Consider the following 20,115-nt stretch of genomic DNA (forward strand, 5'->3'; position numbering starts at 1 on the left):
CTGAGAATAGTGTATACAGTATATCAGTGTGAGTTGCTGAGAACAGTGTATACAGTATATCAGTGTGAGTTGCTGAGAATAGTGTATACGGTGTATCATTGTGAGTTGCTGAGAGTAGTGTATACAGTGTATCAGTGTGAGTTGCTGAGAGTAGTGTATACAGTATATCAGTGTGAGTTGCTGAGAATAGTGTATACAGTGTATCAGTGTGAGTTGCTGAGAATAGTGTATACAGTATATCGGTGTGAGTTGCTGAGAATAGTGTATACAGTGTATCAGTGTGAGTTGCTGAGAGTAGTGTATACAGTATATCAGTGTGAGTTGCTGAGAGTAGTGTATACAGTATATCAGTGTGAGTTGCTGAGAGTAGTGTATACAGTATATCGGTGTGAGTTGCTGAGAATAGTGTATACAGTGTATCAGTGTGAGTTGCTGAGAGTAGTGTATACAGTATATCAGTGTGAGTTGCTGAGAGTAGTGTATACAGTATATCAGTGTGAGTTGCTGAGAATAATGTATACGGTGTATCAGTGTGAGTTGCTGAGAGTAGTGTATACAGTATATCAGTGTGAGTTGCTGAGAGTAGTGTATACAGTGTATCAGTGTGAGTTGCTGAGAGTAGTGTATACAGTGTATCAGTGTGAGTTGCTGAGAGTAGTGTATACAGTGTATCAGTGTGAGTTGCTGAGAGTAGTGTATACAGTGTATCAGTGTGAGTTGCTGAGAGTAGTGTATACAGTGTATCAGTGTGAGTTGCTGAGAGTAGTGTATACAGTGTATCAGTGTGAGTTGCTGAGAATAGTGTATACAGTGTATCAGTGTGAGTTGCTGAGAATAGTGTATACAGTATATCAGTGTGAGTTGCTGAGAATAGTGTATACAGTATATCAGTGTGAGTTGCTGAGAGTAGTGTATACAGTGTATCAGTGTGAGGTGCTGAGAGTAGTGTATACAGTGTATCAGTGTGAGTTGCTGAGAGTAGTGTATACAGTGTATCAGTGTGAGTTGCTGAGAGTAGTGTATACAGTATATCAGTGTGAGTTGCTGAGAATAGTGTATACAGTATATCAGTGTGAGTTGCTGAGAGTAGTGTATACAGTATATCAGTGTGAGTTGCTGAGAATAGTGTATACAGTATATCAGTGTGAGTTGCTGAGAGTAGTGTATACAGTGTATCAGTGTGAGTTGCTGAGAGTAGTGTATACAGTATATCAGTGTGAGTTGCTGAGAATAGTGTATATGGTATAATAGTGTGAGTTGCTGAGAGTAGTGTATACAGTATATCAGTGTGAGTTGCTGAGAGTAGTGTATACGGTATATCAGTGTGAGTTGCTGAGAATAGTGTATACAGTGTATCAGTGTGAGTTGCTGAGAATAGTGTATACGGTGTATCAGTGTGAGTTGCTGAGAATAGTGTATACAGTATATCAGTGTGAGTTTCTGAGAATAGTGTATACGGTATATCAGTGTGAGTTGCTGAGAATAGTGTATACGGTGTATCAGTGTGAGTTGCTGAGAATAGTGTATACGGTGTATCAGTGTGAGTTGCTGAGAGTAGTGTATACAGTATATCAGTGTGAGTTGCTGAGAATAGTGTATACAGTGTATCAGTGTGAGGTGCTGAGAGTAGTGTATACAGTGTATCAGTGTGAGTTGTTGAGAATAGTGTATACAGTGTATCAGTGTGAGTTGCTGAGAGTAGTGTATACAGTGTATCAGTGTGAGTTGCTGAGAGTAGTGTATACAGTATATCAGTGTGAGTTGCTGAGAATAGTGTATACGGTGTATCAGTGTGAGTTGCTGAGAATAGTGTATACAGTGTATCAGTGTGAGGTGCTGAGAATAGTGTATACAGTATATCAGTGTGAGTTGCTGAGAGTAGTGTATACAGTGTATCAGTGTGAGGTGCTGAGAGTAGTGTATACAGTGTATCAGTGTGAGTTGCTGAGAGTAGTGTATACAGTGTATCAGTGTGAGTTGCTGAGAGTAGTGTATACAGTATATCAGTGTGAGTTGCTGAGAATAGTGTATACAGTATATCAGTGTGAGTTGCTGAGAGTAGTGTATACAGTATATCAGTGTGAGTTGCTGAGAATAGTGTATACAGTATATCAGTTTGAGTTGCTGAGAGTAGTGTATACAGTGTATCAGTGTGAGTTGCTGAGAGTAGTGTATACAGTATATCAGTGTGAGTTGCTGAGAATAGTGTATATGGTATATTAGTGTGAGTTGCTGAGAGTAGTGTATACAGTATATCAGTGTGAGTTGCTGAGAGTAGTGTATACGGTATATCAGTGTGAGTTGCTGAGAATAGTGTATACAGTGTATCAGTGTGAGTTGCTGAGAATAGTGTATACGGTGTATCAGTGTGAGTTGCTGAGAATAGTGTATACAGTATATCAGTGTGAGTTGCTGAGAGTAGTGTATACAGTGTATCAGTGTGAGTTGCTGAGAGTAGTGTATACAGTGTATCAGTGTGAGTTGCTGAGAATAGTGTATACAGTATATCAGTGTGAGTTGCTGAGAATAGTGTATACAGTGTATCAGTGTGAGTTGCTGAGAATAGTGTATACAGTATATCAGTGTGAGTTGCTGAGAGTAGTGTATACAGTATATCAGTGTGAGTTGCTGAGAGTAGTGTATACAGTATATCAGTGTGAGTTGCTGAGAGTAGTGTATACAGTGTATCAGTGTGAGTTGCTGAGAGTACTGTATACAGTATATCAGTGTGAGTTGCTGAGAGTAGTGTATACGGTGTATCAGTGTGAGTTGCTGAGAATAGTGTATACAGTATATCAGTGTGAGTTGCTGAGAATAGTGTATACAGTGTATCAGTGTGAGTTGCTGAGAATAGTGTATACAGTATATCAGTGTGAGTTGCTGAGAATAGTGTATACAGTGTATCAGTGTGAGTTGCTGAGAATAGTGTATACAGTATATCAGTGTGAGTTGCTGAGAGTAGTGTATACAGTGTATCAGTGTGAGTTGCTGAGAGTAGTGTATACAGTATATCAGTGTGAGTTGCTGAGAGTAGTGTATACAGTATATCAGTGTGAGTTGCTGAGAATAGTGTATACGGTGTATCAGTGTGAGTTGCTGAGAGTAGTGTATACAGTGTATCAGTGTGAGTTGCTGAGAATAGTGTATACAGTATATCAGTGTGAGTTGCTGAGAGTAGTGTATACAGTATATCAGTGTGAGTTGCTGAGAGTAGTGTATACAGTATATCAGTGTGAGTTGCTGAGAGTAGTGTATACAGTGTATCAGTGTGAGTTGCTGAGAGTAGTGTATACAGTGTATCAGTGTGAGTTGCTGAAAGTAGTGTATACAGTATATCAGTGTGAGTTGCTGAGAGTAGTGTATACAGTATATCAGTGTGAGTTGCTGAGCGTAGTGTATACAGTATATCAGTGTGAGTTGCTGAGAGTAGTGTATACAGTATATCAGTGTGAGTTGCTGAGCGTAGTGTATACAGTATATCAGTGTGAGTTGCTGAGAGTAGTGTATACGGTATAAGTGTGAGTTGGATGGGCTGTCTATTTGCACTGGCAGGTTAAATCATTTAGGCAGGGAAGGGAGTGTTTGTAACCATCCAGTAGATATTCATGTTTATCATCTAGAGAGACCTGACCTTCCAGCGCTGACTACCCAGCGCTGCGTCTCCTGAGCGTCCAGCGTTCCAGGCCGTGAAACGCAATGTTCTAATTGTGCTGGAGGCTGTTGCTCTCCCACGTGTCATTCACCTTATGTCAGGGGATACAAAACCTCAGCATGATCCAACCTCCAAGCTGACCGTCTGGGTTACTGGACATTCGCTATGAAATGGTGGCTCACCAGAACCTCGCTGATAGAAAATGGCATCAACGCCATCTATAACCATCGCGATGTAGTTTTGAGACCAGCGGCCGTGACAGGGAACGCCCGACAGGGATTTAAGATAGGCGTTGAAGTACCAACGCCTATATTATTCCCGACAGCGGAACACAGAAGGACGGCAGCCCGAACGAGGTAAGTCCAGCGCGCCCTCAGTGTTAGCCGCGGGGGGGGGAGGGTTAGGTTTAAGTAGCATAGCGGAGCTAGCCTTAGTTTTTTTTTGGGGGGGGAGGAGGTTAGGGTTAGGTACGCTGGGGGGATTAGGGTTAGCCACTGAAGGGGGAGGTTAGATTTAGGCACTAACATGGAGGGTTAGGGCATACTTGCCGACAATCTGGCTGCTCCTTCCGGGAGGGAGCAGCCAGATCGGCAGAACAGGGGGGCGTGCCTGGCAAAAGGGGGCGGGTCCAAATGAGAGAGTTTGGTTTGCAGGCGTGACAGGGGGCGGGGCCACACGATCGCGTCATTTTAGCCCCACCCCCGCTACACAATGCAGAAAAAAGGCATTGCAAAGCAGGGGGCGGGGCCAAAATGACACGAATCGCGTCAGCGCCCCCCTCTGCGGGGGTTTATCAGGTAATGGGGAGGGGGGTACGGGGGATCGGCTTCAGGCGGAGGCTTGCCTGCCTTTCCGGGGGGGCGGGAGCTGCACCCATTTATCGGGAGGCTCCCGTCCGAATCGGGAGGGTAGGCAACCCTGGGTTAGGGTGCAGAGTGCGGAGGGTTAGGGAGAGAAGGGGGGAGGGTACGTATACTTACCCGTCGGGATACCAACAATCGTGCAACATCAATTTTAAAACTCACTTCTAAAAACTCTCACTTTAGTAAATTTATCCCTAATTCTTTTTTATTGGGTAATGTTTCCCAAACTGATTAAAAAAAGATAATGCTGGTTCCCATTGCAGAAACTAGGCCAGATGAGCTGTTGATACTGTATAAGCTTTGTATCTGCAGAATAATAATTATGACATATTTTCCCAGAGAAGATAAACATACTGATCTAGTTTGCTATGTTATGTTGCCGCAGGCGCTCGGCAGGCGTCTTACTCGTATGTATTGAAAGGGATTTTATGTTTTTGCTTAAAACCTATTCTCCTGCAGGCACCTTTCATGGATTAGGTTGGCGCTAAATCTGGAAACATGAGAAGAATTAATTTAAGGACAAGGTTTCGATTCATTCACGTTAATGTGATCAATGGCTATTCTGCAGCGTCCCGCATCTGTTCGGCCACCATGATAATTCATGTTTGTCAATCTGGCTAATACTGTACTGGATACATGGGGGCGGGTTGTGTGCTGGGAGCAAAGCTAAACATAGGAGTAACTTTGCTCCTGGAGAGCGAGTTACACTGCAGGGGGGGCAGATGTAAAATGTGCAGAGAGAGTACGATTTCGGGCCGATTGCCCGATTTTCGACGAGTCATATGACGGATCTTGTGAAAATCGTGTATTATTTAAAATAATACACGATTTTCACAAGATCCATTTTAGTAAGATAGGATCCGATGCGCGCTCCCGCAGCTCCTATAATCGGATCTTATGATCTGATGTGCAGTATATCTTGTCCATCGTATCGTGTGCTGATCGTGCCATTTATTTTGTGCATGCGATCCATCGTGCGGCAATTCAAGTCATCTCAATGACTGTATCCCAATGAGCGCGTGAAGCACAGGATCGATCATACGACAGATCCTGTGCTAAGAAAAACAACAGACATGCTGCCGGGTCTGCCAGGGAGCTCCGGGGAGTCGGATGGCGAGTCGTGTGTAAATACTGGTCGTGCAGGTGTTTGGCCAGCATTAGATTTGGGAGGGGACCAGGGGCGTTTCTATATTGGGTGCAGGGTGTGCGGGGCACAGGGGCCCACACCCGGGTACACGGGCCCCTGGGTCCAGGGTGGGGCCACTCCGCGCCGGAGTCCAATGATCGGTGCCAGTATCAGCGCTGTCAAAATTGCCTGTAAAATGGCCGCCGCGCCCATTTTCCTGGTGTTTTGCACATGCGCGTGAGGGAAAACACCGTGGCACCATTTTCCTGGTCACTTGCGTATACGCTGTAGACTCTGGGTGCACTCTAGTGCCCAGAGTCTACCGGTGCAGCGCTCAGTGCTCAGCCGGCTGCCAGAGAGAGAGGAGGGGGCCTCGGACAGAAAGTGCACACGGGCCCCCTCCTCTCTCGAAACGGCCCTGGAGGGGACGTGTCCAAACTCAAATCTTAATTGCAGTGTAATAATACAGCTCTAATGTATTTGTGGGCTACATGCAGAAACAGACAGTAATTTCCCTGCCTGCATAAATCTATTTGCACTCCTTGCATGGTATGTCCAGTGCAAAATTACATGTTGGATGGCTTTTCACATAAAAACGGCAGTGTGCGGTGAGCAACGTTTGAATGATATAAGTGGGTGAATGGAGCTCTCCTTCTACTAGACTGACATTGCCTGACCCCGAGCAGATTCCTTCTCATGCTGCCATAATGTGAGGACATACTGTATGCAGCCACTTCAGCGTGACCTAGATTTACTACAGAAATAGTTTCTGTCAGTATTTTAATACCATTTTCACCGCTGGTTAAGAATTCCATCTACATCCAATGGCTAAGAGAAACAGAATACATTGCCGCTAGAGATGAGCGGTTCGGAGTCTGTGGAATCCGAACCGCTCCGAACATTGGGGATCCGAGTCCACCCGAACCCTGTTCGGGTGTTCACCACCTGACTCGGATCCCCGTTCGGGGCCGAACGGCGGCCGCCTGATGTAGAGAATCCGACATCAGGGCTCCTATTGTGTAGGGCAGACCGCTGTGATAGCGCTCTGCCCTACACAGACACAAACACACAGCCGCCAGCGGCAGCTGTGTGTTTGTTACAGCAGCCAATGAGAGTCACACAGACTCTCATTGGCTGCTGCACGGAGGGAGCCGGCTGGAGCTCACACATGGGGGTGCGGGGGGCCATACTACTGGGGGGGCCTGCTACTGGGGGGGGCTATACTACTGGGGGGTCTGCTACTGGGGGGGGGCTATACTACTGGGGGGGTCTGCTACTGGGGGTCCATACTACTGAGGGGCCTGCTACTGGGGGGGGCTATACTACTGGGGGGGTCTGCTACTGGGGGGGCCATACTACTGAGGGGCCTGCTACTGGGGGGGCCATACTACTGGGGGGGGCTTACTACTACTGGGGGGGCATACTACTGGGGGGGCCATACTACAGGGGGGGGCCATACTACAGGGGGGCTACTACTGGGGCAGCCTACTACAGGGGGGGCCATACTACTGGGGGGGGCATACTACTTGGGGGGCATACTACTGGGGGGGCTGCTAATGGGGGGCATACTGCTGGGGGGGCCTGCCAATGGGGGGCATACTACTTGGTGTCATGCTAATGGGGGGCATACTACTGGGGGAGGCCTGCTAATGGGGGGCATACTACTGGGGGGCATTCTACTGGGGGCACTGCATAGGTGACCCTACTACTAAGGGAACTGCATAGGGGGCACCACTGCTGGGGGCATTGTGTAAGGGACACCGCTACTGTGGGCATTGTGTAAAAGGGGCACTACTGTGTGTGGTAACATAAATAAGAGACACTACTTTATGGTGTAATGTGAATCAGTCCCTATGTGCGGTGTAATGTGAATAAGATTGTGCACTGTGACTCTTTGGGCCATAGCCCACTATGTAAACAAGTACTGTGACTCTGCTGGCCGTACCCCACTGGGTGGGTGCACTACTTTTCATTTCTGCCACTGCTGTGTGGCAATGTGTCATAAATGTGCTTTATACTGTGGTGTCTGTGTCGTTGTGCCGCTGCTCTGTCGCTTAGTAACCAGTCAGCTCACTGCAACCTTTGGCCAATAATGTTGAAAACAATATTATAAGCTGTGATATGGTCTAAATTGACTGGAAATTAATGTTATTGAGGTTAATAATACTCTAGGAAGAAAAAAAAGACCAATTTATGTGATTTTAGCTTTTTTTGTAAATTTTTGTAAAAAAATCCAAATCCAAAGCCAGTCACCGCAGTTTGGCAAATCCAAATCCAAAGCCGGATGACGAATTAGAACCAAATCCAAATCCGGCAAAAATGGTCCGGCGCACATCCCTAATTGCCGCACAGTGGCTTTGCACAAGTATATGTTATTGTATGTTAATTCTAGCTGTTCCTCCCTCTGTCTCCAGTGCCTCTCAGCATGGCGGCCACAACTGGCTCTCTTCTGCGGCCGGGTGCCCCTGCACATGGACCTAATGCGCGGGGAGTGGGTATCGGACCCTCGTGGCGCCCCCAGCTGTCCAGGGAGCAATGAGGAGATTTTGCAGTACTGCAGACAGGTAAGGAGTTGATGCGCCATTTAGCTCGGTGACGCACAACACACGGCTCTGGGGCCACATGTGGCCCTCCGGGACCTCACGTGCAGCCTCCAGCTCCTTCTTGCTTTGTTACATTTCTTTGTTATAGCCTATAATGCTTGTTTAAAAATGCCCCCCGATGTGGCATGTAATAATGTAACTTACTTCTGATATTACATGTGATACACGGCCTCTTATGTAGGCAGAGGGGCATTTGATGCAGGCCCAGGAGTGCATCAGGCTGCCTAACACTGATACAGCAACATTACACTTAGGGCCAGAACACACAGAATAAATGAATGTACCCAACGGCTGTAATGTACAGGTGGATGGATAATAGAGACCTCTTTACCCAGAGCTGGGTCTGAGATCCGCACCGTGTCCAGCCTGCGGCTGATTAGCCTAATGGAGTTTTGGTTTTCATCCAGGAATGAACCATTATAAGAAGTCCCCACTAATGGTGCATACACATGGTCAGATTTTTCCTTCAGATATAAACGATAACGATTTAAAAATCGTTCAGTCGTTCATATCTGAAGGAAAATCTGACATGCCTGAACAATGGACAATGAACGATGCGCGTTCCCCATGGTCAGATAACGATATCTGACATCTGATGTGTTTGCAGTCAGACTTGGACGATTCCATTCATATTAATGCAGTCAAAAATCGTTCAATCGTTCAAATCGTTCAAAACTTTGGTAAAATCGTTCAATCGTTCATCTGACACATCTGACAAATCTGACCGTGTGTATGCTCCATTAAGCTGCACACACACACAACGATTTTATGAACGATTTTTATGAACGATTTTCTGTCAGATTATCTGTCAGATTTTTTAAAGTGTAATGAACGCTTTTTATGAACTACAAACGATTTTTGCATATTCCCTTAATGAAAATCGTTCAGTTGACAAGTCTGACTGACCTACAAACTACAAACGTGAACGCGCATGAACGATAATCGTTCATCATTTGACTCAGAAAGTGAACGATTTTTCCAAACGATTATCGTTAAACAATATCGTTTAACGATAATCGGTCAAAAAATTGTTGTGTGTGTATGCAGCTTTATACTGCTGATGACCTATTATGGGATGTTAGTACAGGGGCTTATTATCCGCCTGCGTTATTGTTACGTCATCTCTTCTCCTGTAGATGTATCCCGAGCTGCAGATCACAGGGGTGACGGAAGCCGCACAGCCGGTCACGGTGGCAAACTGGTGTCAGAAACAGAAGCCTGAGTGCAAGCGCCGCTTGCATATCGTGGTGCCCTACCTGTGCCTGGGTGAGCCGCGCCAACGTCCTCTGCGTCCTAACTTCACAACCAACTTATTGATTGCTGTAATATTTGCTTTTTTTTGCCATTTTCTTTCTTTGTTCATTAAATAACTATACGGCGTCTCCCCAGGAGAGCGCTGCGGCATCAGCTCGGCACCAAAATATGTCTGCTCCCTATGTTTGCTCCCTACGTGGCACAGCCCCTGTTGCTTCAGATTAGGGGGGGGGAGTTTTATCAAATCTTGGAGAGAGATAAAGTACCCTCCAATCAGCTCCTAACTGTCATTTTTCAAACACAGCCTGTAACATGGCAGGAGCTGATTGGTTGGTACTTTTATCTCTCTCCAAGATTTGATAAATCTCCCCCCTGGCTGTGTCTTTGCTTCAAATTATTTTTGTATATTGTATTGCTGTATATTTCAGCAAAGACATAATGATAGACATTCAAACAGGGCGTCTTTCATCCAATGGAATTAATAAGAGTACTCTGTGTGGGAATCGGTATAGAATACTGATGGCTGTATAGCCGCCAGTTCTCATACCGACGCCGGAAGCCCGAAGGGAGGACATCCCGACAGCGTCTCGTAAGTAGCCGATTCCTAACCCTCCCCTCTTTCCCCCTTAACCCTAACCCTCCCCTGGGGTTGCCTAATCCTAACCCCACCTTCCCCTAGACTAACCCTAACCTCCCCCCCGGGGGTGCCTAACCCTAACCCCACCTTCCCCTAGCCTAACCCTAACCTCCCCCCCGGGGGTGCATAATCCAAACCCCACCTTCCCCTAGCCTAACCCTAACCTCCCCCCCGGGGGTGCCTAATCCTAACCCCACCTTCCCCTAGCCTAACCCTAACCTCCCCCCCGGGGGTGTCTAATCCTAACCCCACCTTCCCCTAGCCTAACCCTAACCTCCCCCCGGGGGTGCCTAATCCTAACACCACCTTCCCCTAGCCTAACCCTAACCTCCCCCCCGGGGATGTCTAATCCTAACCCCACCTTCCCCTAGCCTAACCCTAACCTCCCCCCGGGGGTGCCTAACCCTAACCCCACCTTCCCCTAGCCTAACCCTAACCTCCCCCACGGGGATGCCTAACCCTAACCCCACCTTCCCCTAGCCTAACCCTAACCTCCCCCCCCGGGGGTGCCTTATCCTAACCCCACCTTCCCCTAGCCTAACCCTAACCTCCCCCCTGGGGGTGCCTAATCCTAACCCCACCTTCTCCTAGCCTAACCATAACCTCCCCCCCGGGGGTGCCTAATCTTAACCCCACCTTCCCCTAGCCAAACCCTAACTCTCCCCCCCCGGGGGTGCCTAATCCTAACCCCACCTTCCCCTAGCCTAACCCTAACTCTCCCCCCCCCCGGGGGTGCCTAACCCTAACCCCACCTTCCCCTAGCCTAACAATAACTCTCCCCGGGGGTGCCTAACCCTAACCCCACCTTCCCCTAGCCTAACCCTAACTCTCCCCCCCCGGGGGTGCCTAACCCTAACCCCACCTTCCCCTAGCCTAACAATAACTCTCCCCGGGGGTGCCTAACCCTAACCCGCCCCCATGGCTACAACCTAACTATCCTCGGATTACCTCGTTCGAGATGCCAGCCGTCAGGATTTCGGCGTGGAGCTAAAGATAGGTGTCAGCATTTCGACGCCTATCTTTAGTCCCGGGTCGCCTTCCACCGTTGGGATTCTGACGGGCGGCATAACGATGGCCGGTATTCCGGGAGGCGGTAAATTAACTGCATCCCCTCTTTGTGTATCAGGGGGACACAAAGAATGACACTGATGAAAAATGAAAATATTACACAGCGCTTTACAGAGAATATTTCAGTCATTCACTGTTGTCTCTGGAACAGCAGATCTTACAATCTATATTCCCTATCACATGGACGGACACAGACATATACATGGGGGGGGGTTTTGTCAGAAGCCAGTTGACCTGTCAGTATGTATTTGGGGTGTAGTAGAAAGCTCGCACAAAAAACGAGGAGAACATACCAACTCCACACAGATAATGCCTTTGTTAGGAATTGAACTAATGACCTCAGGACTGTGAGATAGCAATGCTGACCAATACGCCAACTGTGCTCTTATAAATGTTCCATTTATTGTTGTTGTGTGTCTGAACTTTCCTGCGTCTGTCTTTCGCAGTGAACGAGTTTGTCAGCGATGCTCTTTTGGTGCCCGACAAATGCCGCTTCCTCCACCGGGAGCAGATGGATGTGTGCGAGAGCTACCAGCACTGGCACGAGGCAGCCCGTACGGTGAGACCGCTGGCACCACCATATTCATTAACAAGTTATTTTAAACGCTGCATAGGTTCACTGAATAAAGCTAGAAACAGGTGGCTCATTATGGCCACTTCCCTGCGTTCCCAATATTTGCTTTTATTAATCTGAATAGGAGCTGTCATACTGCTTGCTGCGGTCAAATAAAATATTATTTGTATATGTCAGGGCAATGGCGCCCCCTGGTGGCCAAGCTGACAGGAAAAGAGTGAATGTATGTTTGGTTTCAGCATGAGGCATTTGTACTAAACAGCTCTCACAGGAGTGCCCATGTTGTTTTCAGCAAGAACATCTTTACCGATTAGAAAATGATTCTCAGATGAGAAGGATATCAGCAAAGTTCCTCTATGGGCCAAAACAGCAGCTTATGTAGCTACTTTCTGTACCTGCCACCTTCCCCTCCCTTACAAAACATGGTGCAGGATTCCCAATGAAGTTCATTGTCATTTGATAGCTTAAAGTAGATGTGGCCAAATTCGGTCCTCAAGGCCCCCTAACAGTCCAGGTTTTAACAGGGCCGCAACTAGTGGGGGCAAAGGGGGCACGTGACCCGGGTGCCGGACTTGAGGGGGTGCCGGGGAGAGGCTGCCGGGAGGCTAGGTTGTTGCTCTTGTGGGTTTGGAGCCACAACCCGGCCTTGAGTGGCACAGAAACACCGTCAGTCTAATGTGGTGCTGGTCGCAAGCCAATCAGTGCTCGTGGACCAGCAGCCAATCAGCAGATGCTGCCGGTCTATGAGCTCCAATTGGTTCACGAGTGGCGCCACATTACAATGATGGCAGTACTGACAGTTCCCCATCGTGTGCCAGCCCCGTCCCATGCCACCCCGAGCTCACCCACTGCACGGCCCTGGCAGGGAAGAGAAGGGAGATGGGGCCTTACTGTGGCTTAATGTAAAAGAGGCATTACTGTGACATAGGCCCTCATTCAGAGCCGTACGCTCTGAGCACAGCGCACGCTCTGAATGAGGGCCGGGCTCCATGAAAATGGAGCGTCCTCCTGGACGCTCGTATAGCTGTGGGTCACCACCCACAGGCTATACGAGCGTGCATTTTGATGGCCGCGATGGTCGTGACCATCGCGACCATCGAAATTGCGAGCCGGAGCCTGCGGTTGAGGTTTTCAACCGCAAGCTCCGGAGTGATTTTGGCTCTATCAGAGCCAAAATCACTCCCACTGACATCACTAGTGATGTCAGTGGGCCGGCTTTTGACGGGAGGCGTTCCCGTGGGAACGCCCCCGTCAGGGAGGCACGCCCCCGGAACGCCTACCAAAGGGGGCGTGCTGTCAATCAACATTGACAGCACGCCCCCTTTGATCGGACACAACGAGCGAAGGACTTTCCTTCGCTCGTCGCGTCTGGCGCATGCACACGACGGAGCTCCCTCCGTCGTGCGCATGCTCAGTCCATAACATCGACCCACTTGCGAGCGGACAGCCGCTCGCGACTGGGTCTGAATCAGGCCCATAGGGCCTGATTCAGAGCCGTTCGCTATTTGTGGTCGTTCGTTCAAAAACAAGGGGTGGCTATTCAAATGATCCGTTCGCAAATTGCAGTCTGTTCCCACCTCTAAGTCTGAACGAGCGAGCAAAACATACGCTCGTTTTTTTGATAAAAACGCCCCCTGGCCGCTCGCACCATACGTCATGTCCGCTATTTATTAGATTAATCGAGTACATCGTACAGCGTATGAACTGCTCGCTATTCTTGTGGTTGGTGTTTTCAACCGCTATTTTGCGAGCAGTTCTGAGTTTAAAAAAACCAAGTGACGTGGTCAATGACGCTGCTGTATTAATTATGCACTCCCTTAAAACGCCCGTTTTGACCTTTAAGCACGCCTGCGTTCGGATCTCCACTCCCCGTTTTCAAGCACCTTCCCCTGTTACCACCCACATATGCCTCATTCTGTCACTCAAAATAGCAGGCCCTCGCTATATTGCGTACCAACGATTTTCGGCCGCACTGACTGGTTCGCGCATGCGTACTAAAAACCGTACGCATGCGCAGATGTGCGAACATCGCTCGGAACGAGCGTACTGCCGCTAGCGAGTGGCTCTGAATGAGGGCCATAATGTGTAAGGGGCGTTACTGTGACATAATGTGTAAGGGGCATTACTGTGACATAATGTGTAAGGGGCATTACTGGGGCATTACTGTGACATAGGACCTCACTCAGAGTCGGTCGTTGCGGCCGCATGGTTGTACGCCACCGATGTTCGCTAAACTGCGCATGTGTAAAGTTCGCAATGCACGTGCGCAAACTAGCTGTTACGATCAGAAATTTCTCTCTACTTGAACACAGCCAGGTCGTTAGTTTGAGTGACAGAATGAATCGTTTGTGGGTGGTAACAGGGGAAGGTGCTTGAAAACGGGGGAGTGGAGATCCGAACGCAGGCGTGCCTAATTATGCGAACGGCGTTTAATGGGAGTGCATAATTAACAAAGTAGTGTCATGGCACATGTGACATGGGAGGTTTGTACACTGACATGATCGTAGTGCTTAAGAGAGGGTATGGTCAGCCTTAAGCTCTACTACCAGCTCCGATGGTTCCCGATGCTCGCGATTAATCCTTATATCCCAGGAGATGACGTGTGTTGTGATCGAGAAGGGGGCATTATTTAGTCTTACAGCCGCTTCTTACCCTCGGTCGTTCAGCTAACAATCTCATCTTAGGACCGCAACTTGTGATCGCTTAATTTGCATATCCGGCCCCTTTCCCCTACGACCGTGTGGCCGCAATGACCGACTCTGAATGAGGTCCATAATGTGTAAGGGGCCTTACTGTGACATAATGTATAAGGGGCATTACTGTGGTATAATGTGTAAGCGGCATTACTGTGGTATAATGTGTAAGGGGCATTACTGTGGCATAATGTGTAAGGGGCATTACTGTGGTATAATGTGTAAGGGGCATTACTGTGGTATAATGTGTAAGGGGTATTACTGTGGTATAATGTGTAAGGGGCATTACTGTGGCATAATGTGTAAGGGGCATTACTGTGACATAATGTATAAGAGGCATTACTGTGACATAATGTGCAAGGAGCATTACTGTGACATAATGTGTAAGGGGCATTACTGTGGTATAATGTGTAAGGGGTATTACTGTGGTATAATGTGTAAGGGGCATTACTGTGACATAATGTGTAAGGGGCATTACTGTGACATAATGTGTAAGGGGCATTACTGTGACATAATGTATAAGGGGCATTACTGTGACATAATGTGTAAGGGGCATTACTGTGGTATAATGTGTAAGGAGCATTACTGTGGTACAATGTGTAAGGGGCATTACTGTGACATAATGTATAAGGGGCATTACTGTGACATAATGTGTAAGGAGCATTACTGTGGTGTAATGTGTAAGGGGCATTACTGTGACATAATGTGTAAGGGGCATTACTGTGACATAATGTATAAGAGGCATTACTGTGGTATAATGTGTAAGGAGCATTACTGTGGTACAATGTGTAAGGGGTATTACTGTGGCATAATGTGTAAGGGGCATTACTGTGACATAATGTATAAGAGGCATTACTGTGGTATAATGTGTAAGGAGCATTACTGTGGTACAATGTGTAAGGGGCATTACTGTGACATAATGTATAAGGGGCATTACTGTGACATAATGTGTAAGGAGCATTACTGTGGTGTAATGTGTAAGGGGCATTACTGTGACATAATGTGTAAGGGGCATTACTGTGACATAATGTATAAGGGGCATTACTGTGACATAATGTATAAGGGGCATTACTGTGGTATAATGTGTAAGGGGCATTACTGTGGTATAATGTGTAAGGGGTATTACTGTGGTATAATGTGTAAGGGGCATTACTGTGACATAATGTGTAAGGGGCATTACTGTGACATAATGTATAGGGGGCATTACTGTGTCACAAAACCACACACCCGTTTCGTCAATTTGCCCCTTTATCAAGGGTTCTATTGTTCAGCCACTGGAGTGTCATCAACTAGAATGGCACACATGATGACCGCAATATTGGGCAGGCAGGGTCCAATGGGCAAGTGCTGGTTGTGTGATAATTGGATTCATGTCACCAGGGCACCTGATCCCCCTCTGCATGAAGCTGCGATTCCAGTCCTCACCCTGCATAATGCTGCGATTCCAGTCCTCATACTGCACAATGCTGCGATTCCAGTCCTCACACTGCACAATGCTGCGATTCCAGTCCTCATACTGCACAATGCTGCGATTCCAGTCCTCATACTGCACAATGCTGTGATTCCAGTCCTCACACTGCACAATGCTGCGATTCCAGTCCTCATACTGCACAATGCTGCGATTCCAGTCCTCATACTGCACAATGCTGCAATTCCAGTCCTCACACTGCACAATGCTGCGATTCCAGTCCTCACACTGCACAATGCTGCGATTCCAGTCCTCACAATGCTGCGATTCCAGTCCTCTCACTGCACAATGCTGCGATTCCAGTCCTCAAACTGCACAATGCTGCGATTCCAGTCCTCATACTGGACGATGCTGCGATTCCAGTCCTCATACTGCACAATGCTGCGATTCCTGATTCCAGTCCTCATACTGCACAATGCAGCGATTCCATTCCTCACACTACACAATGCTGCGATTCCAGTCCTCATACTGCATAATGCTGCGATTCCAGTCCTCACACTGCACAATGCTGCGATTCCAGTCCTCATACTGCACAATGCTGCGATTCCAGTCCTCACACTGCACAATGCTGCGATTCCAGTCCTCACACTGCACAATGCTGCGATTCCAGTCCTCACACTGCACAATGCTGTGATTCCAGTCCTCACACTGCACAATACTGCGATTCAGGTACAATGCTGCAATTCCAGTCCTCATACTGCACAATGCTGCGATTCCAATCCTCATACTGCACAATGCTGTGATTCCAGTCCTCATACTGCACAATGCTGCGATTCAGGTCCTCACACTGCACGATGCTGCGATTCCGGTCCTCACACTGCACGATGCTGCGATTCCGGTCCTCACACTGCACGATGCTGCGATTCCGGTCCTCACACTGCACGATGCTGCGATTCCGGTCCTCAAACTGCACGATGCTGCGATTCCAGTCCTCGCACTGCACGATGCTGCGATTCCAGTCCTCGCGCTGCACGATGCTGCGATTCCAGTCCTCTCGCTGCACGATGCTGCGATTCCAGTCCTCTCGCTGCACGATGCTGCGATTCCAGTCCTCACTCTGCACGATGCTGCGATTCCAGTCCTCACTCTGCACGATGCTGCGATTCCAGTCCTCACACTGTACGATGCTGCGATTCCAGTCCTCACACTGCACGATGCTGCGATTCCAGTCCTCACACTGCACGATGCTGCGATTCCAGTCCTCACACTGCACGATGCTGCGATTCCAGTCCTCACACTGCACGATGCTGCGATTCCAGTCCTCACACTGCACGATGCTGCGATTCCAGTCCTCACACTGCACGATGCTGCGATTCCGGTCCTCATGCTGCACAATGCTGCGATTCCGGTCCTCATGCTGCACAATGCTGCGATTCAGGTCCTCATGCTGCACGATGCTGCGATTCCGGTCCTCATGCTGCACGATGCTGCGATTCAGGTCCTCATACTGCACAATGCTGCGATTCCAGTCCTGTCGCTGCACAATGCTGCGATTCCAGTCCTCACACTGCACAATGCTGCGATTCCAGTCCTCATACTGCACAATGCTGCGATTCAGGTCCTCATACTGCACAATGCTGCGATTCAGGTCCTCATACTGCACAATGCTGCGATTCCAGTCCTCATACTGCGCAATGCTGCGATTCCAGTCCTCATACTGCGCAATGCTGCGATTCCAGTCCTCATACTGCGCAATGCTGCGATTCCAGTCCTCACAATGCTGCGATTCCAGTCCTCATACTGCACAATGCTGCGATTCCAGTCCTCACACTGCACGATGCTGCGATTCCAGTCCTCACAATGCACGATGCTGCGATTCCAGTCCTCACACTGCACGATGCTGCGATTCCAGTCCTCACACTGCACGATGCTGCGATTCCAGTCCTCACACTGCACGATGCTGCGATTCCATACTGCACAATGCTGCGATTCCAGTCCTCACACTGCACAATGCTGCGATTCCAGTCCTCTCGCTGCACAATTCTGCGATTCCAGTCCTCTCGCTGCACAATGCTGCGATTCCAGTCCTCATACTGCACAATGCTGCAATTCCAGTCCTCACACTGCACAATGCTGCGATTCCAGTCCTCACACTGCACAATGCTACGATTCCAAGCCTAACACTGCATGATGCTGTGATTCCAGTCCTCACTGTGCACAATGCTGCGATTCCAGTCCTCATACTGCACAATGCTGCGATTCCAGTCCTCATACAGCACAATGCTACGATTCCAGTCCTAACACTGCATGATGCTGTGATTCCAGTCCTCATACTGCACAATGCTGCAATTCCAGTCCTCACACTGCACAATGCTGCGATTCCAGTCCTCATACAGCACAATGCTGCGATTCCAGTCCTCACACTGCACAATGCTACGATTCCAGTCCTAACACTGCATGATGCTGTGAATCTAGTCCTCACACTGCACGATGCTGCGATTCCAGTCCTCATACTGCACAATGCTGCAATTCCAGTCCTCATACTGCACAATGCTGCGATTCCAGTCCTCACACTGCACAATGCTGCGATTCCAGTCCTCTCGCTGCACAATGCTGCGATTGCAGTCCTCACACTGCACAATGCTGCGATTCCAGTCCTCACACTGCACAATGCTGCGATTCCAGTCCTCACACTGCACAAGCTGTGATTCCAGTCCTCATACTGCACAATGCTGCGATTCCAGTCCTCACACTGCACAATGCTGCGATTCCAGTCCTCACACTGCACAATGCTGCGATTCCAGTCCTCACACTGCACGATGCTCCGATTCCAGTCCTCACACTGCACAATGCTGCGATTCCAGTCCTCATACAGCACAATGCTGCAATTCCAGTCCTCACACTGCACAATGCTGCGATTCCAGTCCTCACACTGCACAATGCTACGATTCCAAGCCTAACACTGCATGATGCTGTGATTCCAGTCCTCACACTGCACAATGCTGTGATTCCAGTCCTCATACTGCACAATGCTGCGATTCCAGTCCTCATACAGCACAATGCTACGATTCCAGTCCTAACACTGCATGATGCTGTGATTCCAGTCCTCATACTGCACAATGCTGCAATTCCAGTCCTCACACTGCACAATGCTGCGATTCCAGTCCTCATACAGCACAATGCTGCGATTCCAGTCCTCACACTGCACAATGCTACGATTCCAGTCCTAACACTGCATGATGCTGTGATTCCAGTCCTCACACTGCACGATGTTGCGATTCCAGTCCTCATGCTGCAATTCCAGTCCTCACACTGCACAATGCTGCGATTCCAGTCCTCACACTGCACAATGCTGCGATTCCAGTCCACATACATTACTGCAGCAAATCCTTCCCAGCTATATAATTCAGACCCTACTAGAAATGAGAAATCACCTTGTATTTTAGTGTCCTCTATAGAATCACTTGGCCTATGTAATGGTGCATTTATATGGGCATGTAACTTCTTGGTTCCATATAACGCACAGTAGGGAGCGTATTATCCTAATAATAATTGCAGGACAGTTCTCAGTATGGCAGCGATACAGTAAATCGTATTTGTGACGCCACAGTAATGTCTCCCCCAGGCCTGCGCCACTGAGGACCTGGATCTACACAGCTATGGGATGTTGCTGCCCTGTCGTCCGGACAGGTTCCGCGGAGTGGAGTACGTGTGCTGCCCTATCCGTGCTGCCCATCAGGCAGAGCCCACAAAGAGCCACCCTGTTACTGAGATACAGCCACAGGACACGGAGAAAGGGTAAGGGGGGACCTGCGTCACCACTGGGGGGGGGGGAATAAAGGGTTATTCCAGGGGCAAATCTACCTGGTACTTACCACTGTGATCATATACTGGCCTGCAGTGCAACGTGCGGTATATTGTGCTGGGTACTCATCATTATAATGACACAACACAGGGAAATTATAATAACATTGTGGATCCTATAGGGATCTATGAGATTAGTGACAGAAAAAGTAATCGGAACATTAAGCAATTCCGCACGTTTCGCTGGCAGAATTTTGACTGAATTGTTCCCAGTTCGAAATGAACCCTACAGCAGTGTGTTTTCCCCTTTTCTATTCATAGACTGTAAATTAATTCTATAATATGCAAATGTAAGAATATGGCAATGTGGGAGCATTTGAGACAAAAACGCAACTCAAATATCATATTAAAGAAAGACCCTCAAATCCCGGTG

The 20,115-nt window shown here is 48.3% G+C and overlaps 1 protein-coding gene across 2 annotated transcripts in view; it reads left to right on the forward strand.

The window, feature by feature from the left end:
* Positions 1-20,115, forward strand: part of APLP1 (amyloid beta precursor like protein 1) — a 93,986-nt gene that overhangs the window by 51,702 nt on the left and 22,169 nt on the right. For both annotated transcript variants that reach the window (XM_088459369.1, XM_088459370.1), the window contains exons 2-5: positions 8,056-8,205; positions 9,381-9,510; positions 11,650-11,762; positions 19,504-19,676. In XM_088459369.1, the coding sequence (XP_088315495.1) occupies positions 8,056-8,205; positions 9,381-9,510; positions 11,650-11,762; positions 19,504-19,676 (566 nt within the window). The remainder of the gene's footprint in view (positions 1-8,055; positions 8,206-9,380; positions 9,511-11,649; positions 11,763-19,503; positions 19,677-20,115) is intronic.

The sequence above is a fragment of the Taudactylus pleione genome, unplaced genomic scaffold (assembly GCF_031769625.1).
Source record: "Taudactylus pleione unplaced genomic scaffold, aTauple2 ptg000906l, whole genome shotgun sequence".
Lineage (NCBI taxonomy): Eukaryota > Metazoa > Chordata > Amphibia > Anura > Myobatrachidae > Taudactylus > Taudactylus pleione.